Source organism: Neoarius graeffei, chromosome 7 (genome assembly GCF_027579695.1).
Source record: "Neoarius graeffei isolate fNeoGra1 chromosome 7, fNeoGra1.pri, whole genome shotgun sequence".
In the NCBI taxonomy this organism is placed as follows: Eukaryota; Metazoa; Chordata; class Actinopteri; order Siluriformes; family Ariidae; genus Neoarius; species Neoarius graeffei.
Window position 1 is genome coordinate 38,428,230 of NC_083575.1, and position 23,119 is coordinate 38,451,348.

The 23,119-nt window shown below is 43.0% G+C and overlaps 1 protein-coding gene across 3 annotated transcripts in view; it reads right to left on the reverse strand.

Annotated features, from left to right (window-relative positions):
* thada (THADA armadillo repeat containing) overlaps nucleotides 1–21,784 on the reverse strand; it is a 272,868-nt gene extending 251,084 nt beyond the window's left edge. For all 3 annotated transcript variants that reach the window (XM_060925591.1, XM_060925590.1, XM_060925593.1), the window contains exons 1-2: nucleotides 21,725–21,784; nucleotides 18,101–18,251 (exon numbers count right to left, since the gene is read on the reverse strand). In XM_060925591.1, coding sequence (XP_060781574.1) covers nucleotides 18,101–18,251; nucleotides 21,725–21,784 — 211 coding nt within the window. The remainder of the gene's footprint in view (nucleotides 1–18,100; nucleotides 18,252–21,724) is intronic.
* Between the last annotated feature and the right edge of the window lie 1,335 nt (nucleotides 21,785–23,119).

The window sequence follows — 23,119 nt, forward strand, 5'->3', positions numbered from 1 at the left end:
CCTACAAAAACTCGCCATCCGACCTGCGGAAGCATATTGAGGTATATAAACGTTTTATTCCAAGAGAAAGCTTGCAGTAATGTTGTCTGTGCTTTTAGAGCTAGCGATAACGTTGCAATAGCTATGCAGCCTGGTTAGTCAAATGACTTTCGATGGATTTGCCCGCCAAGTTGCCGTAGCCTTGTCCATGGCTAACATTGACACTGTTAGTTAGCATGTAAAAACTGAGTTATGCTAACATGAATAACGTTAACTTATCTGAAGTCCTTTCAGGAATATGTTTTAGCATAATCTTGCCAAGTAAACAGAATGTAGAAATCTCTTTTCTAGTAACATTACGTACCCAGTATGATTTCGAGTTTGAAAAGAGTTTGCTAGCATGTCAGGTGGAGTTTCGGCGCTACAGGTTCTACAAGCTCGTCAGTAAATCCAGTCGGTTGCTTCAGAGGCATTAGGTTTTGTAAGCGTTGTGGCAATAATACAACAATGCGTTGACAGAAAATGTACTTTTAATACTTAGGTATTTTGAAAAGCAAGTACTTCAGTACTTTTGTCTTAAGTAAAAATTTGACTGGACAACTTTCACTTGTATCGGAGTAACATTTGACCAGTGGGATCTGTACTTTGGCTTAAGTAATAAAGTTGGGTACTTTGTCCACCTCTGTTTGTCTACAGTGCCAAGATCAATACGAATATTTTTGTGATACTAGGAATTAGAATGCAATTTCTTAACTTCTGCACCCACTGTCAGGCTGCAATGCACTGCGGCCAAGTTATGTTCTTTAAGATTTTTTACGGTTGTGTGAGCTTGATTCCTCGTCATCCTGAGGGCTTCACCTAATGCTCATGGCTAGTCGGTCTTATTTGCTTTTTCATACAACTTCACTAATATCACATCCACCACCTCCACAGAAACAGGGACGAATTCAAGATGCCAAGGTTGTCGAAGAGAAAGCTGCAAAGATCAAGGCATGGGTGATGCACAAGTTAAATGAGGTTTGTGTGCATGCATAAGTGTATTAATGTGTCTGTGAGATGGATGTGAATTTGCCTTGTTTTCTTATACCGGTCTTCCTGATGGATTCAGTTTGAAGTAGAAAACACCTCCTTGAAGGAAACAAACCAACAGCAGAAGTCTCAGATATTGGAACTGAAGAGACAAATTCAAGGTATATTTACACAACACACACACACACACTGCATAAAAGTCTTAGGCACGTGTAAGGAAATGCTGTCGACCAAAAATGGCTTGAAATAATGAAATAAAATGTTTTAACATTAAAAAAAAACTTTAAACAGCAGTAAGCCATAATAAATGAAAGTCAATATTTGGTGTGAGATGACCCTTTGATTAAAAAAAAAATCGTAGTCTCAGGTACGGCGGCATGGTGGTGTAGTGGTTAGCGCTGTCGCCTCACAGCAAGAAGGTCCTGGGTTCAAGCCCCGGGACCGGCGAGGGCCTTTCTGTGTGGAGTTTGCATGTTCTCCCCGTGTCCGCGTGGGTTTCCTCCGGGTGCTCCGGTTTCCCCCACAGTCCAAAGACATGCAGGTTAGGTTAACTGGTGACTCTAAATTGACCGTAGGTGTGAATGTGAGTGTGAATGGTTGTCTGTGTCTATGTGTCAGCCCTGTGATGACCTGGCGACTTGTCCAGGGTGTACCCCGCCTTTCGCCCGTAGTCAGCTGGGATAGGCTCCAGCTTGCCTGCGACCCTGTAGAAGGATAAAGCGGCTAGAGATAATGAGATGAGATGAGATGAGTCTCAGGTACGGTGAGTGCAGTTTGATAAGGAAATGAGCTGTAGGTTTTACTGAGCATCTTACAGAACCAGCCACAGTTCTTCTGGACACTTTGTCACACTTGCGTCTTCATTTTGCACCAAAACCCAGCAGCCTTCATTATGTTTTCTTTTTTAATCTGAAATTACTCTCTGATGTAATATGCTGCTCAGATACAAACTTTTTTTCCTGCAACATTTAATTTTGTGCTGGAAGACGAACGTTTGGACTCTAAAATGTTTTTGTACTGATGTGATAATGTAGAAGTAAAATAGAAATCTATAACAAAGTTTGTATGAAAAAAATAGGGTACCTAAGACTTTCACAGTACTGTATATACACAGAGCATCTTTCCTTTGTCTCAGTACAATGCTCGGTTTTCAGCCTGAATTGTAGTGTTTGGCAATTTCCTAAACCGAACTGCATATATTGTGTCTCAGTCCTTGAGCAGGCTGTAGAACACCGAGGGTTGGATCATGCTAAACCGGGACAGGCCCAGCGGCTCAGCAGCCTGACCTTCGGCTGCTTTCGTGTCCAAGGGAAGAGTCCTGAGGTGCGGACAGGCCCCATGCCAGTTCAGAGGAGCACAAGCAGTGTGTGTACGACTCTCACGCACACCGACAGCAGGAGGCTCTCAGCTGGTCAGGCAGATCCTCATATATTTTAAAATTTAAAAATACTTGTGCATGGTTGCTAACTAATGCTGACTTCTTGTCTGTCAATGACTGTGCTTTTGGATAATGCAACTCAAAGCTCCTTGTAGATGAAGTAACCCAGATTTCGTGTTTGTTTCTCAACAGACTGTGAGATTAAAGACAATCCAGAGTTTGAGGCTGTGAGTCCCAGCCCTAGAATGGAGCCTGACGTGTGTGAGATTGCAGGGGACACTGTCCCTCATAGCGCTGAGGACAAAGCAGAACCAAAGGAACCTAACCTTACCAGCTTAGAAGACACCGACATACAACAGCCCGTCTCTAATATATCTCAACTTGCTGAATCAGATGCTGCAGCCGCGGACAAAGCCAGCGAGGACAGGGTGGACATTGAGGACGGCTCGTCAGATGAGCTGAACAAGCGCTTTCGCTTGCAGCGTCTAAATTCTTCATCCTCCTCCAGTGAAGCAAACACGCCCAGCCCAATTCTGACCCCAAAACGCCCTACGCCTTCCCAGGATGCACATGATACACCTGCCTCACCCAAGCAGCCCCGCCTACGCAGCCCCGATGTCTTTAGCGTTAGTGTTGGGCTAGCCAAGAAGCACCTAAGCCAGCCTTCAGTGGTTAGTGAGTTGGTCCACGGGAGAACCCGCAATGCCATCAGCATGCTACGCCCATTGAAGCCACAGGAGACTGATTTGAACCAGGAGATGGAGACTGGTGAGGGTATGATACCCTCTGGAGAGACATCTAAAGCCCCAGAAGAAGAGCCAACGTCACCTGATGAAACTGCACGATTACCAGGGAACAAGCCACCCACCCCCCCACTGCATAGATTCCCCTCCTGGGTTAGTATAAGGTCCATACATATTGCTGATCTGTTTTTTTTTTCACATTTATTCACACTATATTGTTGTTTTCAGGAAAGCAGAATATATGCTGTGGCTAAATCTGGAATTCGGCTTTCGGAAACATCATGCACAGATTTAGCAAATAAAGGTAAGGTTTAACATCTCATTTTAACGTTTCACCTGATTTCTGTATTTTTTTCTTCCTTATATTATTCTTTTTAATATACCAATAAAAGAGTATGATAGATATCACACTCTTATTGGTATATTAAAAAGAATAATACTTATCTGTCCATCACTGGATGGACATTTTCTGGATATTTCCAGAGAAATAGAGTAAAATCTCTGGTCGTTCTAGTCTATCCCTTTTGTGCCAAAACTCATCTCAGACTTGTACTCTTTATCCAGACTCGTCCCACCCATCGTCATACCCTGCCTTCATGCTGTACACGTCCCTCATCTACAGAAACATGAACACACCTGTTTACACCAGAGTCAAAGGGGTAGGTGTTGGTTTTATCAAGGCTAGCTGAGCTTGATTTGAGCAGAAATTCAAGTGAATGCCACACCCCTGGTTTAAAATGTGACAAAGCCATCCATCCGCTTATCCATCAGGGTCGTGAGGGAAGCTGGAGCCAATCCCAGCTGACTTCAGGCGAGAAGTGGGGTTCACCCTGGGAAGGTCGCCAACCTATCACAGAGACGAACAACCATTCACATTCTCACGTATGGGCAAGTTAGAGTAGCCAGTTGATCTAATCCACGTGTCTTTGGACTGTGGGAGGAAACTGGAGCACCTGGAGAGCATGCAAACTCCACACAGATAGGTTGTAGTCAGCTACGAGGTTCAAACCCAGAACCTTCTTAAGCCTAGGTCACAACCGGATGTACGATTCTTTGGCCGTGCGATTTTTGGCGTTTCCCAAATCGCTGCGGTTTTTTTTGTTCATGGAGAAAGACACACGTTGGCCGTAAGTTTGTCTTGCAACCTGAAAAAAAACGTAAGCACCCGTAGAGTTTGTTTGACATGACAAAGAACCTCTGCGGCCAGTCTACGGCTCGAAAATCAGCACGTCACACGCGCGCCCTCCGTGCGTTTCTTGCGTTTTTTGCACGTAGACCGGCCGTAGGAGCACGTACGGCCGGTTGTGACCGAGGCTTTACTGTGATGCGACAGTGCTAACCACTGCACTGCCCCAAGTGACAAACCACTTCAATATTTTTTTCAAAACACATTTTATCCATTGATATTTTGATCCAGTCACCAACGTGAACGATTCAACACCGATCATTGCCATTAATGATTTTTTTTGTTCAGTTGCTGCTGACAGACTATGCTATTGAAAATTGCAGTTTCACTCTATGGGCTCAAAACTGACTCACATACTGAACGTAGCCAGAGTGAATGAATGATCCAGAGTGTCTAAGGATTCACTGATCCAGGTTAGATTTGTTTTATAAATGATCCATGATAGATTTTTATTTTATATTTATTTATTTTTACAGCAGCAAATACAACAAGAAATTAAATTGAAGCTGGCGTACATTAATTAGGTCACGTCAGGGTGTTTTTACACTGTAGTGTCAGAGTGCAGGTACTTATGGCTGCAAGGGCAGGGGAGACCGGGGGCTTCACAAACTGCAGTCTGAGCCAAATCGAGGAACAGGAATCACAGTCAGGAAACAGGCAGAGGTCGATCAATCAGCAAATGGAGCAACGTAGGGAAAACAATGAAACAAAGTCAAGACTAAACGTAAACACTGGTCATACACGGAAAGTCAGGCAGAAATCAAACAGCTTGGTAAGGTTAGGAACAGAACACTAAACAATACTTCACAAAGTCATGAAGTGAGAACTGAGCTTATATAGGCGAGGTGATGATTGCTGGATCGGAGACAGGTGATGTAATTAGTAGTCAGGTGACAGAGGGCACTGTGACTCTTATTCTGTGTCCGAAATTGCTCACTCGTTCACTACTCCCTACTCCCTATATAGGGAATTACTATATAGAGGACTATACAGTGAGCTCATTGGTAAAATGAAAAAACGCTTTCGGACACTAGTCCGTCGCACTGGTATTTACGTCATTACTGTCGCACAATTAAAACGTGCCAGATCAGTCGGCTGGTGGGTTTTCAATATAATAAATACATGCGTGTATTTTTGTGATAAATCCATATTATACTGAGCGTATTTCCCACATTAATCAATACAAAGTACCTGCATATTTCAGTTTTTTTAAATCAAGGCTGAATACTTTCTTCTTTGCCGCTGCCTTTTATTAAATCAAATTTGAAACTTTTAATTTGATTTCTTTCAGCGCGACCGCAATGCATGATGAGATATATCGCTTTCGTTAGTGACCATCATTGTACACTACTTTTCGTGATGCATTGTGGGACACTTTGAGTGCACTATATAGGGTGTAAATAATCCTCACTAAGGTTTCGGATAGCACTACAAAATGGCGTTGCCACTACATAGTGCCCTATATAGTGAGTAGGGAGCGATTTCGGACACAGGGTTTACGGTTTGTAGTCTGGAGCAGCCATGTTGGGAGGCTGCTCCGAACTCGTGTTTTCAGCGCTGTTAGGCAGCTGGGCCATAGAAGGTTCATGCTGCACGCTACACGTTCACGTGAAGCACCGGACCCTGGGCCATTAAACTTCATGCTTGGATGTTCACGTGTTGCGTCTGTTCTACTTTGACCGAGTAACCAACAATATGGACTCTTCGGATGACGACGATTGCCTCATTCTGCTTTTACTGAGACAGAGGAAGAGAAAAAGGAACAGAATTTGGAGCCGAGAACACTTCCTTCTGAGAGAAACCCGTGGTGAATTTCACCGAACATTCTATAATCTGCTTGACAATCCCGATGAAGAACTATTTTTCAATTATACCATTCAATTATATTTTTTTCTGAAGTTTTCCCCTGAAAGCATAGAGTTATCTCCCTAGACCCGTTCTGATTGGCTGGCGCGGCGGTGACCGCATGCATTGACTGGAATTTCCATCTTCACGCCTAGAAAAAAGTGTGCATGTTCATTACTCGCTTCACGCGTGAAGTGTGCAACGTGAACGCCGTTCTATGGCCCAGAGCAAGTCATGCTACGTTTGTCCACTTTACACGCGTGTAGCGTGCAGCATGCAGCGTGCAGCGTGAACCTTCTATGGCCCAGCTGCCTTACTGACATGTAGTAATCCATATTATGTCAAGAATCACTCAACTGAGTAACTCACCTAACAGACAAACAACTCAAATGGCTTTCTTTGGGGTGCTGTAGTCGCACAATAAGGTCAGCCGTGTAAGGTAGCAACATGACAGATAAGCTAATGGAGCCACTGTGGCACTAACAATTATGCTATTGAGCTTAAAGGTGCTGACTGCAAAGTCATCTGACCTTTTTTTTTTTTTAACTGTGCATGGCATTTTCCTATGTCCTGCAAGAACAATATCATGCAGACGAGATGTGATCATTCTGATGTGCTGAGGGTTGCTTTTCTCCGTTTTGAGACCGAATATCCTACCTCTTGAGGTAAACAATACTGCCCTACGGAAACAGTTGAACATGAGGAATTAGCATATTAATTAGCATAACTAGGGAACTGGGTCACACCAAGATGGTGACATGCAGAAAACATCATGACTCTGCATCGACCTCGGTGAGTTTTGAGTCTTGAAACTATGGTGAAGGAATTGTGGTGTGGACAACAAGTGGTCTGAATTTTCACCAAAAGCACCAAGGCCGGGGGCGGCACGGTGGTGTAGTGGTTAGCACTGTCGCCTCACAGCAAGAAGGTCCGGGTTTGAGCCCCGTGGCCGGCGATGGCCTTTCTGTGCGGAGTTTGCATGTTCTCCCCGTGTCCACGTGGGTTTCCTCCGGGTGCTCCGGTTTCCCCCACAGTCCAAAGACATGCAGGTTAGGTTAACTGGTGACTCTAAATTGACCGTAGGTGTGAATGTGAGTGTGAATGGTTGTCTGTGTCTATGTGTCAGCCCTGTGATGACCTGGCGACTTGTCCAGGGTGTACCCCGCCTTTCGCCCGTAGTCAGCTGGGATAGGCTCCAGCTTGCCTGCGACCCTGTAGAACAGGATAAAGCGGCTAGAGATAATGAGATGAGATAATTAGCGGGGTGGCACGGTGGTGTAGTGGTTTGCACTGTCGCCTCACAGCAAGAAGGTTCTGGGTTCGAGCCCAGTGGCCGACGAGGGCCTTTCTGTGTGGAGTTTGCATGTTCTCCCCATATCTGCGTGGGCTTCCTCCGGGTGCTTCAGTTTCCCTCATAGTCCAAAGACATGCAGGTTAGGCTAATTGGTGGCTCTAAATTGACCGTAGGTGTGAATGTGAGTGTGAATTGTTGTGTCTCTGTGTGTCAGCCCTACGATGACCTGGCGACTTGTCCAGGGTGTACCCCACCACTCGCCCATAGTCAGCTGGGATAGGCTCCAGCTTGGCTGTGACCCTGCACAGGATAAGCGGTTATGGAAAATGGATGGATGGATAATTAGCATAGCCAGAAATACAGATGTAGGTTTTCCTACAGAGATTAAGGGTTTGATTGAAATTCCAGCTCTTTTCGGTGAGTCTCAGTACGGTGGCACAGTGGGTAGCATTGCTGTTTTTCACAGCTTGTGGGTTTGTGTGCGGAGTTCTACATGTGTTCGTGGGTTTCCTATGGATGCTCTGCTCTGGTTTACTCCCATTGTCCAAAAGCATGCAGGTGGATTAGCTACATTACATCACCCCTAGATGTCAATAAGTGAATGTACTGGCATCCCATCCAAGGGGAATTCTCTCGCCTTGCACACAGTGTTGCTGGCATTGGCTCCTTATCTACTGCAACCGTAACCAGGAAAAAGCAGTTACTGTTCCTGACGAGTAATGAATGAATGAATTGTCTCAGCTCAGAAATAAGAGCCAACTCTTTCTTTCACATCCAAAATGTTTGATCTTTTCCAAGTGACACATCAATATCTGTGCCTGTTCAAGGATCAAGAAGCAAGCTAAACTATACGAAGCTATACTGCCTGTGATCCTTGGCCAGCTGATCCTCAGTGAAAAGTCTTGGAAACAGCTTATCCCCAAACACAATTTGCAAGGTAGCCTGATAACGTAGGTTGAGATTCATTCCAGAGACAAGGATTTAGCAAACGTTCTTATCCAGCGCAACGTACAACAAGACCCTGACATACCCACCGCAGTGGGCAGCTTTGGGAGTAGTTTCAGGATTCGGTGCCTTGCTCAAGGGCACTTCAGCCATTTCTGATGCTCCAGGGAATCAAACCAGCAACCTTTTGGTCCCAAAGCTTCTTGTTTAACCTTTAGGCCATGGCTTCCCCTTTAGATGGAATCAAGAACAATTTATGCTTTGAAACTAATATATATGAGTTTACAGTGGGTTATGTGCTATTACCTGTTCCCCATTCCCCAGGTTGAAATTAAACCTATGCAACTGGTTATCAGCTATTCTGCATCTCCTGCCATGAGTGCTCCCAAGCTCTCTTAAAGCCTACTGATGAACTACTTTTTCCACTTCCATTATGCGTAACCACTTATCCTGTGCATGGTCGCGGCCAAGCTGGAGCCTATCCCAGCTGACTATGGGCGAGAGGCGGGGTACACCCTGGACAAGTCACCAGATCTTAACAGGGCTGACACATGGAGACAAACAACCATTCACACTCACATTCACACCTACGGTCAATTTAGAGTCACCAGTTAACCTAACCTGCATGTCTTTGGACTGTGGGGGAAACCGGAGCACCCGGAGGAAACCCACGCGGACACGGGGAGAACATGCAAACTCCGCACAGAAAGGTCCTTGTTGGCCACGGGGCTCGAACCCGGACCTTCTTGCTGTGAGGAGACAGCGCTAACCACTACACCACCGTGCTGCCACTAATGAACTAATAGAAAGGAATTGCTCTTTTAACTCTTTATACTTGTTAAAAATTTGTAAACAAATAATAAGTGCACTATTGTACAAATCACTGTATTCCATTCGTAGGCTGGCTAACATTTTTTGTTTATTTTGGTACCTAACCGTATTTGCTGCACCTGTTATTCCTCTTAATTTTACAGTTTGACCACAAGAGGGCAGTACTGTTAAACTGTGACCAAGGATACGTGCGTGGTTTTCACTGTTTTTCTTCCTGTAGAGGGTGGCATTGCTGAGCAGCACTCAGTTTTCAGAGGAATCTTCCACCTCTGAGGAAGAGGAGGGTTCCGAGGAGTGTCACTCAAACTCGGGTGAGGAGGAGAGCAGGTTGCACACCTCCAGCGCCAACTGTGCTAAAACACAGGAAAGCTCCCTCAGGAGAGGTAGATACACGCAAACTGACCTCAGTCTCACATATCCTCTTAGACATCACACTGTTCCCTTCTGAACATTTCTGATGTGTGCCTCCCTCGGTTCAGCTGTGTCCTTTTCCTCTATGACGTCTGAGAGTGATTACGCCATCCCTCCTGATGCCTATTCTACAGACACTGAGTGCTCTGAGCCTGAGAACAAACTGCAAAAGACCTGCGCTTCCAGCAGTGACAGTGGCAAGAGTGTATGACACACACATGCACACCCACACACAGTCATGCAACCATGGTCATACCCATTTACTCATACAATCATTGAAAAGATAATATCTTGGTCCAGGAGCCGATGGAAAAGTCTGGCTACCTGCTTAAGATGGTGAAGACGTGGAAGAAGACCTGGAAACGCCACTGGTTTGCGCTGAAAGATGGAGAACTGATGTACTACAAGTCACCGGTCAGTGCTTCGTTCAAGAACTAAATCCAGCGCCACTAGAATATTTGTGACCCCTTTACAATTTTCTGCACAAGTTTGACCTGAAATTTGATCAGCTGTTCAGCTAAGTTTTAAAACTACACAAAGAGGACCCAGTGAAACAAACAACACAAAAACGTTCCAGGTTTTACATTTATTTATTGAGCAGAATTATCTAGTATTAAATATCTGTGTCGGAAATGGATGTGAAACATTTCTTGTAATTGCTGATCAATCCTGCACAACAGGTTGAAGGAATTTTGGCCCGTTCCTCCTTACAAAACTGCTTCAACTCACCAATGAACTCTTTAGAAATGATTTTGTAACTTTTTCCAGCTTGGTGAACATTGAGAACTCGTTTTCTGAGGTCCTCAGGACTCTCCGTTGATCAAGAAATGGCACAGTTCCAGAAACCTGTGTCGTGAAGACCAGACTTTGATAGTGAAGACCCAAGTTGATGTTCTTGAAACATGGGACGGTCTGCTAAACTCACGCCTGATTGCCATCCCCTTGATTGAAACACTACACCTTTAAATTCACTCCTACTCCTAGAGCTTAACACACTTTTTATGACAAAGATATTTATGGATAAGTTTGCTTGATAAGTAAATGTAAAAACTATAATGTTCTGCTGCATCGTTTGTTTAATTGGGATCTCATCTAGTTTTAGGACTAAGATGAAGATAGAATCACATTTCAGGTCAAATTTAGGCAGAGATACAGAAAACTGTAAAGGGTTCACAAACTTTCACAACTGTTGGTGTATTTAGAATATGCTCATGCTCATACAGCCAGGGTTTCCATAGTAGGTGGCAAGTGTGCGAAGAAATCTTAATGCAGGTTTCTTGCCTCTTTTTCCTTTTCCATAGAGCGATGTCATCCGTAAACCTCAAGGCCAGATTGAGCTCACGGCTTCCAGCACTATTGCCCGTGGTGACGGCAAACAAATACTTCAGGTAGTGTGTGTGTCCCAGGGATGTAACCAAGTCCAAATATGTTATTATTAATATTGAACAGATAATGTGTCCTAAATGAATATGATGTAGAAGGAGTATTCAGAATTTTTTAGAAAGCATGACAACTTGAGATTAGATATTTGCATCAGGATCTTGCAGCAATCAAAAACTGAAAAACTACACAAAAGACTTGAAACTAGTCCAAAATGTTCAGGCATTGGAAAAAAGTAGATGCTTCTTGTGTACAGTATTTTAAACGAGAATATATATGTGCTACAGTGGGGCAAAAAAGTATTTAGTCAGCCACCAATTGTGCAAGTTCTCCCACTTAAAAAGATGAGAGAGGCCTGTAATTTTCATCATAGGTACACTTCAACTATGAGAGACAGAATGGGGGGAAAGAATCCAGGAAATCACATTGTAGGATTTTTAATGAATTAATTGGTAAATTCCTCGGTAAAATAAGTATTTGGTCACCTACAAACAAGCAAGATTTCTGGCTCTCACAGACCTGTAACTTCTTCTTTAAGAGGCTCCTCTGTCCTCCACTCGTTACCTGTATTAATGGCACCTGTTTGAACTTATCAGTATAAAAGACACCTGTCCACAACCTCAAACAGTCACACTCCAAACTCCACTATGGCCAAGACCAAAGAGCTGTCAAAGGACACCAGAAACAAAATTGTAGACCTGCACCAGGCTGGGAAGACTGAATCTGCAATAGGTAAGCAGCTTGGTGTGAAGAAATCAACTGTGGGAGCAATTATTAGAAAATGGAAGACATACAAGACCACTGATAATCTCCCTCGATCTGGGGCTCCACGCAAGATCTCACCCCATGGGGTCAAAATGATCACAAGAACGGTGAGCAAAAATCCCAGAACCACACGGGGGGACCTAGTGAATGACCTGCAGAGAGCTGGGACCAAAGTAACAAAGGCTACCATCAGTAACACACTACGCCGCCAGGGACTCAAATCCTGCAGTGCCAGACGTGTCCCCCTGCTTAAGCCAGTACATGTCCAGGCCCGTCTGAAGTTTGCTAGAGAGCATTTGGATGATCCAGAAGAGGATTGGGAGAATGTCATATGGTCAGATGAAACCAAAATAGAACTTTTTGGTAAAAACTCAACTTGTCGTGTTTGGAGGAGAAAGAATGCTGAGTTGCATCCAAAGAACACCATACCTACTGTGAAGCGTGGGGGTGGAAACATCATGCTTTGGGGCTGTTTTTCTGCAAAGGGACCAGGACGACTGATCCGTGTAAAGGAAAGAATGAATAGGGCCATGTATCGTGAGATTTTGAGTGAAAACCTCCTTCCATCAGCAAGGGCACTGAAGATGAAACGTGGCTGGGTCTTTCAGCATGACAATGATCCCAAACGCACCACCCGGGCAACGGAGTGGCTTCGTAAGAAGCATTTCAAGGTCCTGGAGTGGCCTAGCCAGTCTCCAGATCTCAACCCCATAGAAAATCTTTGGAGGGAGTTGAAAGTCGGTGTTGCCCAGCGACAGCCCCAAAACATCACTGCTCTAGAGGAGATCTGCATGGAGGAATGGGCCAAAATACCAGCAACAGTGTGTGAAAATCTTGTGAAGACTTTTACAGAAAACTTTTGACCTCTGTCATTGCCAACAAAGGGTATATAACAAAGTATTGAGATGAACTTTTGTTATTGACCAAATACTTATTTTCCACCATAATTTGCAAATAAATTCTTTAAAAATCAGACAATGTGATTTTCTGGATTTTTTTTTCTCATTTTGTCTCTCATAGTTGAAGTGTACCTATGATGAAAATTACAGGCCTCTCTCATCTTTTTAAGTGGGAGAACTTGCACAATTGGTGACTGACTAAATACTTTTTTGCCCCACTGTATATATAGACATTGCAGTAACCCTGTTTCCATCTGGGAACCCTGCTTCCAGACTAAACATCATTGTTACATTGATGTTACATTACAGGTATTTAGCGGATGCTCTTATCCAGAGCAACGTACAACATACCCAGAGCAGCTGGGGGTTCGGTGCCTTGCTCAAGGGCGCTTCAGCCATTCCTGCTGGTCCACGGAATTAAACTGGTCACCTTTTGGTCCCAAAGCTGCTTCTGTAACCATTAGGCCATGGCTTCCTGATCAGTTTCATTTACAAATGGGAGATGCACTATTTGCTTTTTCATCAGTGGATCGTTCCAGTAGTCTGACCTAAACACAGCCTTACCGAGCTTCAAAAATAAAATCATTGCTGTACAAATTTATAGGGCCTCAACTCCAAATAGCCCATTAGCGCTGTGCACTCCATCATTCTCCATTGTTATTAAAAGAAAATCTTCCTAGAAAATTATACGATCATTATCAGGAAGTGCAGCTTAAAATATGCAGCTCATTTTGGCTCAACGAAGCAGTGCATTCAGCTTCATAGAAGAAGATTGTAAATGATGTTTCCTTGATTTGGGAAAGATATTATTTTTGAAACATAATTTGCTTGCTTACTCGGTTTCATTAGATAGAAAATAGAAAGCTTGCCAGAAAGTTCTACAGGATATCTGGTTGAGTTGATAAATGATATAATATTAAAAACAGGTAAATGAAAAGTAAAATAAAGTTGTTATAATTTGTGAATGAAAAACGACTTTTTCCCAGTTGTCCCGTTTTCACTGGTTTCCAGTGTTTCCAGGGCATAGTGTTAGGATTCACAAAAATATATAAATAGAAATTCCTGTAGACCAGACCTATTTCCAGTTTAAATACGGATATGAAAACAGATATGAATATTTTTATTAAACAGATGCAGATATTGATACATATAATGCCATTGTGTTACACTCCTAATCTGTACTCCTATACATGTACTATGTTTGTCTGTGCTGAATTCCAAGTTCTTCCTTTCATAAGGGATATCCTGTTATCTGTGTGAGTGTTTACTTGTATATATATCCACATTCACTGGATATGAGCAATCGCACGCGCTCTGATTGGCTACTCTATTATGAGTCTATCAGCCCATATACCGTGAGTAGAGAAAAACAAAATGGCGGAGCGTGTTGCTGAACCAGCTGAGGACGAAATAAAAACTCTACTCGAAAACAAAACCCCCAAAAATACAAAAAGCAACAAAATATGGAATAAAAGTATTTGATGGTAAGAACATATCTTTTTTTATTATTATTTTTCAAGAATTATCATAGCATTTTTCACAAATTGTTACTGTCATTTCGCTGATTTGTTTACATTCTAAGTGGAAATAATTTGTTAAAATCCAGTGAATGTGGATAGAATAAAACAGTTACAGTGGTGCTTGAAAGTTTGTGAGCCCTTTAGAATTTGCTATATTTCTGCATAAATATGACCTAAAACATCATCAGATTTTCACACAAGTCCTAAAAGTAGATAAAAAGAACCCAGTTAAACAAATGAGACAAAAATATTATACTTGGTCGTTTATTTATTGAGGAAAATGAGCCAATATTACATATCTGTGAGTGGCACAGATGATGTTTTAGGTCATATTTATGCAGAAATATAGAAAATTCTAAAGGGTTCACAAACTTTCAAGCACCACTGTATTCCACTCAATCTTGTTGTACGTGGCTTATAGCCGACTCGGCGCTACGCACCTCATCAGCTATCAGCTCATGTCCGACTCGATTTTGTGGAATAACTGTTAAATGTTCTCGTCCTCAGGTCGTGACAGGAAAACACGTGTATAATCTAAAAGCAGACTCTCCTAACCTGCTAGAGGAGTGGCTGATGGTCCTGCAGTGTGTGCAGAAAGTCAAAGCAGCCAGTCCTCTCTTCACCCAACCCAAAGTCCGGCCAACCATGAAGGGACATCTGACTAAGGTTATAAAATAATGGGTTATGTCTATGCTGCTTAAGTCCCAAATTTCTCAGAAACAAACAATATACAGTATGTGTTGTGGTCTGGGAAAACCCATTCACATGGTGAAATTTTGACTTTTTTTTTTTTCCTGGAGATTTCTGAAAGCTCTTATGTATTTCAAAATTGCTGATTGTGCTGAGTTGCTGATTAGACTTGCATCTCTTTCGCTATGGCATGTAGCTATCCAACAACTTAATGAAACAAGGTCAGGTATGTAATACAGATTTGATCGGAGGTATCCATGTGACAACTTGGATACTCAGAAATGAAATACGATATCTGTTAACTAAGATTCCTTTATGTAATTTTTGAGTACACCATATATATGAATACATGGCATAGAAAGAAGAACCTTTATTTGTCACATGCACACTTCAAGCACAGTGAAATTCATCCTCTGCATTTAACCCATCTGAAACAGTGAACACACGGACACACACAGAGCAGTGGGCAGCCACACCAAAGCGCCCGGGGAGCAGTCAGGGGTTAGGTACCTTGCTCAAGGGCACCTCAGCCCAAGGCCGCCCCACGTTAACCTAACTGCATGTCTTTTGGATTGTGGGGGAAACCGGAGCACCCAGAGGAAACCCATACAGACACGGGGAGAACATGCAAACTGCACACAGAAAGGCCCTCACCGGCCGCTGGGTTCGAACCCGGAACCTTCTTGCTGTGAGGCGACCATGCTAACCACTACGCCACCGTGCCGCCCAATACTAAAGCAGTGCATTTACTCCTAAGATGCACAGAAATTTATATACCAGCACATACTGGTTTGCATGTTCTCCCCGTGTCTGCATGGGTTTCCTCTGGGTGCCTCCACAGTCCAAAGATATGCAGGTTAGGTTAATTGGTGGCTCTAAATTGTCCATAGGTGTGAATGTGAGTGTGAATGGTTGAGAGGAGAAAACCTCCATAATAATCCAGTAGAAGGCAATGGGAAACGACTCCTGTAATATTCCCTAGAGACTTTGATGGCTGAAGCTGTCAGAGCGGCCACGTCATTGTAGTGATGTGCCAAAATGGATGGATATACTAGACCATCTTTGTCTGGTTTTGTGTTGCACCTCACCATAATGAACATGCACAATAAGTAGGGCAGTGCCGAAATTACATTCTAAGATTTTTTTTTTCTTTTTACAACCAGTGTCACTTTAATCACACTGATGAAATATAGAGATAATGCTTGCTTACCCAACTGATAAGTGTTTGTAGCATTCTGTTTAAAGGACTATAATCACCCAGAGTGTAGCTAGTGATGAATAAAATTCATCAGTGTATGTTGTTTCCATATAATGGTCCGATATGAAAGTATCTTTAACAACAGTTAATGAGTGGAGACGAGACTCCATCCATCCATCCATCCATCCATCCATCCATCCATCCATTATCTGTAGCCGCTTATCCTGTTCTACAGGGTCACAGGCAAGCTGGAGCCTATCCCAGCTGACTATGGGCGAGAGGCAGGGTACACTCTGGACAAGTCACCAGGTCATCGCAGGGCTGACACATAGACACAAACAACCATTCACACTCACATTCACACCTATGGTCAAGTTAGAGCCACCAATTAGCCTAACCTGCATGTCTTTTGGATTGTGGGGGAAACCAGAGCACCTGGAGGAAACCCACACAGACACGGGGAGAACATGCAAACTCCACACAGAAAGCCCCCCGTCAGCCACTAGACTCGAACCTAGAACCTTCTTGCTGTGAGGCGACAATGCTAACCACTACACCACCGTGCAACCTGCAGATGAGACTGCAAACCGGAAATGCCCTTAATGTTAATTTTGTAAGAATTATGTAAAGTAAGTGTAACAATTTCTAAGCTGGTTACTTATAGATCCAAACACATCTCCAGATTCCAGTTAAATATCAGTTCAACTGCTATACAGTATATATATTTTTTTCTGTGCATACGATAGCGTGCCGAGAGATGAGTTATGGTATTGTAGTAGAAAGAGTGGAGTGAATGAGAAGTATATTAGAGTGGTGCAAGACATGTATGAGAACAGTGAAACAGCAGTGAGGTGTGCAGTTGGAACAACTGAATGGTTCAAGGTGAAGGTGGGACTCCATCAAGGATCTGCTTTGAGTCCTTTCTTGTTTGCCATAGTGATGGATAGCTTGACGGACGAAGTGAGGCAAGAGTCACCATGGAACATGATGTTTGCGGATGATATTGTGATATGTGGTGAAAGTAGAAAGGAGGTTGAGTTGGGTTTGGAGAGATGGAGGTATGCATTGGAACGAAGAGGAATGAAGTTGAGCAGTAGTAAAACAGAATACATGTGCATCGATGAGAATGGGGATGAGAGTGTAGTGAAGATGCAAGGAGTAGACGTAAAGAAAGTTGGTGAATTCAAGTACCTGGGGTCAACCGTGCAGGAAAATGGGGGCTGCGATACTGAGGTGAGAAAGAGAGTGCAGGCAGGGTGGAGCAGTTGGAGAAGGATTTCGGGAGTCATTTGTGATCGGAAAGTCCCAGCAAAAGTGAAAGGTAAGATGTATAAGACAGTAGTGAGACCAGCTGTGATGTATGGATTGAGACCGTACCCTTAACGAAGAGACAGGAGGTGGAGTTGAGGATGTTAAGGTTTGCGATGGGAGGTTGGACAGGATAAGGAACGAGCACATCAGAGGGACAGCACATGTGGAGAGCTTGGGAATTAAGCTAAGAGAGATGAGACTGAGATGGTATGGGCACATCCTGAGAAGAGATGCAGAGCATGTTGGAAGGAGAATGTTGAGGATGGAGCTGCCAGGCACACGAAAACGAGGAAGGCCAAAGAGGAGATACATGGATGTGGTGAGAGAGGACATGAAAGTGGCAGGTGTGGTAGAAAAGGATGCGGAAGACAGGGAGCAACGGAGATGAAAGATCCGCTGTGGCGACCCCTAATCGGGAGCAGCCAAAAGAAGAAGAAGATATTTTTTTCTGTGCATGGATCTGACAAGTCTAGATTCTGTTGGCCTGCTAGGATTTTCTTGTTAGCAATGTTGGCACCTCTGTGTATGTTTGACTCTTTCAGATGAAGCATGACTATTCTAAGCGTGTGTGGTGTGCGCTTATTGGAAAGACACTGTACTACTTCAGATGCCAAGAGGACAAGGTACAGTCTACATTCAGTCCCCATAACACCATGAATGCACTGTGTGTGTATGTGTATGCATGTGTGCCCATACCTGTCATGCTTTCTCCCTTCAGTTCCCTCTGGGGCAGATCAGGCTGGCAGGGGCACACGTGGAAGAACTGAACTCTGATGAGGACAATAAGAGTGGACAGTCCTCTCAGCCCGCCATCTCCATCCAGACCCTGAACCAGAGCCCCACTTACCTGCACATAGATTCCCCGCATGAGAAGGTAAGTGCAGGAGTAAATATAACCTAAAAGTGGCTCTCCCAATTTTAGTTGTTTTGCCACAATGATCTTGTTTGGGATCTTGTTTATTCTACTGATTTACAGTATATACTGGTATGGAGCTGGTGAGTCAACTACTAAGACACATGATAAAATCAGAATATCCATACTTAGGTGGTGATTAAAAAAAAAAGAAGGAAAATAAAAAATATTTTTGATTCAGTTATTAATATCAGCTTTTTTTCTGACATCACTTTTACAATCACAGTGCCAATGAGTTAGTTTACTTTTGAGAAGTGTAATGGTAACAGTATTTTATGTTATATTATTGCTATGAACTTGAACAACAGTTTGTTTAAAGGTGGTGTGTACCTTTTAAACGTGATTATTGGCTTAATCATATCATCTCATCTCATTATCTCTAGCCGCTTTATCCTGTTCTACAGGGTCGCAGGCAAGCTGGAGCCTATCCCAGCTGACTACGGGCGAAAGGCGGGGTACACCCTGGACAAGTCGCCAGGTCATCACAGGGCTGACACATGGACACAGACAACCATTCACACCTACGGTCAATTTAGAGTCACCAGTTAACCTAACCAGCATGTCTTTGGACTGTGGGGGAAACCGGAGCACCCGGAGGAAACCCACGCGAACACGGGGAGAACATGCAAACTCCGCACAGAAAGGCCCTCACCGGCCACGGGGCTCGAACCCGGACCTTCTTGCTGTGAGGCGACAGCACTAACCACTACACCACCGTGCCGCCTGGCTTAATCATATCAGTTGTAAATACCTCATCTCATCTCATTATCTCTAGCCGCTTTATCCTTCTACAGGGTTGCAGGTAAGCTGGAGCCTATCCCAGCTGACTACGGGTGAAAGGCGGGGTACACCCTGGACAAGTCGCCAGGTCATCACAGGACTGACACATAGACACAGACAACCATTCACACTCACATTCACACCTACGGTCAATTTAGAGTCACCAGTTAACCTAACCTGCATGTCTTTGGACTGTGGGGGAAACCGGAGCACCCGGAGGAAACCCACGCAGACACGGGGAGAACATGCAAACTCCACACAGAAAGGCCCACACCGGCCACGGGGCTCGAACCCAGACCTTCTTGCTGTGAGGCGACAGCGCTAACCACTACACTACCATGCTGCCTGGCTTAATCATATCAGTTGTAAATATACTTTGGATAAACGGTCATTCACAATATTGCTATTGAATATTTCGCAATATTTTTTTGGTTTCATGTTTCTGTTTACAATTTTTATGTCCTGGAAATGAGCTCCATTGTAATCTTAGTACTTTCAGTGGAAGCTGTGGGTTGGCTGTGGGGAAGATGAAGACTTTGCAGTGTTTTGATTGTAATTGCAGTTCGCCATGCAGGCAGTAGAGGGTTCTCCAAATATGCTAACTAGCAATGTTTCATAGGCAGCATGGATGTACCACCTGTCTGTGGCAGCAGGCACCAATGTGGGGCAGGTGGGAACTGAGTTTGAGCAGCTGGTTGGCAAATTGCTCAGCGAGGACGGGAACTTGGGTACGAGTTTCTTGGTTTATACTATCCTACATAACAGCTTCTTCATTGTCAGTGCAAAGATCTATTACAACCCCAATTCCAAAAAAGTTGGAACACTGTGTGAAATATAAATAAAAACAGAATGTGAAGATTTGCATATCATGGAAACACTATATTTCACTGAAAATAGTACAAAGACAACATATCAAATGTTGAAACTGAGAAATTTTATTGTCTATATGCTCATTTTGAATTTGATGTCAGCAACACTTTGAAAAAAGTTGGGACAAAAACGACAAAAGATTGAAAAAGTTGTGTAATACCGAAAAACCTAATTTGGTTAACTGGCAACAGGTCAGTAACATGATTGGGTATAAAAAGAGCATCCCAGAGAGGTGGAGTCTCTCGGAAGTAAAGATGGGGAGGGGTTCACTGCTCTGTGAAAGACTGTGTGGGCAAACAGTGCAACAATTTAAGAATAACATTCCTCAATGTAAATTGCAAAGAATTTGGGGATCACATCATCTATGGTACATAATATCATGAAAAGATTCAGAGAATCTGGAGAAATCTCTGTATGCAAGAGACAAGGCTGAAAACTGACATTGGATGCCTGTGATCTTCAGGCCTTCAGGCGACACTACATTAAAAGCAGACACGTGTCTGTAGTGGAAATCACTGTATGGGGTCAGAAACATTTCAGAAAATCATCGTCTGTGAAAACAGTTCATTACTGCATCCACAAATGCAAGTTAAAACCAGATATAAACAATATCCAGAAACACCGCCACCTTCTCTGGGCCCGAGCTCTTTTACAATGGACTGAGGTGAAGTGGAAACTTGTCCCGAGGTCTGCCAAATTAAAAGTAGAAATTGTTTTTAGAAATTATGGACACCACGTCCTCCAGGCTAAAGAGGAGAGGGACCATCCAGCTTGTTATCAGTGCACAGTTCAAAAGTCAGCATCTGTGATGGTATGAGGAGGCATTAGTGCACATGACATGGGTAGCTTGTACATCTGGGAAGGCATCATTAATGCTGAATGATATAAACACGTTTTAGAGCAATATGCTGCCATCCAAATCTTTTTCAGGGAAGGCCTTCCTTCTTTCAGCAAGACAATGCCAAACTGCTTTCTACACATATTAAAACTGCATGGCTCTGTACTAAAAGAGTCCAGGTGCTAAACTGGCCTGCCTGCAGTCCAGACCTGTCTCCCATTTAAAACATTAGGCGCATTATGAAGTGCAAAATACGACAAAGGAGACCCTGAACTGTTGAGCATCTAAAATTGTATATCAGGCAAGAATGGGACAACATTTCTCTTTCAGAACTATAGCAATTGGTCTCCTCAGTTCCCAAACGTTTACAGAGTGTTGTTAAAAGTAAAGGTGATGCAACACAGTGGTAAACATGCCCCGTCCCAACTTTTTTGAAATATGTTACTGACATCAAATTCAAAATGAGCATATATTTTTCAAAATAAAAAAAAACAATAAAATTTCTCAGTTTCAACATTTGATATGTTGTCTTTGTATTATTTTCAATGAAAGATAGGGTTTCCATGATTTGCAAATTATCGCATTCTGTTTTTATTTACAGTTTACACAGCATCCCAACTTTTTGGGAATTGGGGTTGTAGTGAAAGTATATACTGTATATCCATATAAAGAAATCATTCCATCCAGGCAGCTATTGCTTTTGCTCATCTTTCATTTCCTTCCTTAGGCTCTCAAGTGTGGAGGCATCCCATGTTGTGCTTCAGCAAGGAAGCCCTGTCTACCCCTCTCACCACTCTGCCCTCACAGGCTTTACAGACTGAAGCCATCAAACTTTTTAAGGTCATAACCCTTAAAAAGGGCATCATGCTATATATTCTGTTCATTATAGATTATGTTTGCTAATATGTTACACCCATACCATCCCTGTACTGTAGACATGCCAGCTTTTCCTTAACGTGGTCATCGATACTCCAGCCATAGACTACCACGTGACGCTGGCACAGTGTGCACTGCAGGTGTGTCTCACACACTCCGAACTGCAGAACGAGATCTACTGTCAGCTCATCAAACAAACACGCAGGAGGCAGCCTCATGGTCAGCCAGGCCCACTGCAGGTGAGGACAGCACTTCGATAGCCCGTGGACATTTAAAAACACAGACATATTAATTGGTCAGGTTGTAGTAAGGAAGATTATATTATTATCGGTACATTATTTGTGAGCATTACAGATAATAATAATTTCTGTGGCCCAAAATCAGACCATTTGAGGTCTTTGAAATGTATTATGAATATTAAACAGCCTATACATATGAACATTATGCCTACTCTTATTGTATTTAGGTAAGCGAATCAACACATTGTCAGTTTTCAAAAAGGGTTTCAGTGTTTGATACTGCATACGACATATAGTATGATTATACATAAAGGACACTTTTTTGATGGAATAAAAACGTGTTCTATCCCCTTCTAGCGCGTTTCATTCATTTGGTTTGATAGCATGCACTATTGTTAGCATATTACTTATCCTATATATATCCGATTATGTCACTCTACCCAATGGCGAATGAGCGTTGAATATGGTTTACGATATTGCATGGTTGTCAAGACAACATGAAGTCACATGTCGGAGATGCAAAACTTCAGCGCTAGCGAGCGATTGTGACAATTTGTAAACAAACATGGCCGCCAGGTTTGCTTCATTAAATACAAAAGATTTTGAGAGAATTTTGAAAGAGAAAGATGCGTTAAACACTTGAAAGGAATGTGTATGTATGATAGTAATAATATTGGGTGGCTTTTTTTCATGGTATATCAGAGATATTCCATTCAGCTAGCATGATATTGAATGGAATATATCTGATATACCATTCAATGCCAGCCAATATTATTTAAGTATACTATCTTGGACACTGTTAGCCAACATGTTTGTCAAGTGTTCTTTGTATACTTAAGGGGTTTTGGCTTCCTTGAAAGATTTCCCTGAAGGATAAATTGACCTTTTTTCCTAATAGTCTTGTAGCATGCAGTAGAGTTTCCCCCTCCTTTAGCTTTTTTTTGCCACTGTTTATTAGTATATTCTGCCACCAAGAGTTCCACCATTTTGTTTAGTGGCACAATGGTGTCTTCCCCCTCCCTTTCAAGAGCTGCTTTATCTTCTTTATAAGCTATGTTTCTATTTAATTCCAACATGTCCAGACACCGAACTCTGCATGCTTTCCCTTACTACTATTGGTTTTAAGATCTTGTACAGACTCCTGTAATGCCTCTTTCATACCAAAAGACGTTGCTGGCACTAAATTCAAAATGAGCATA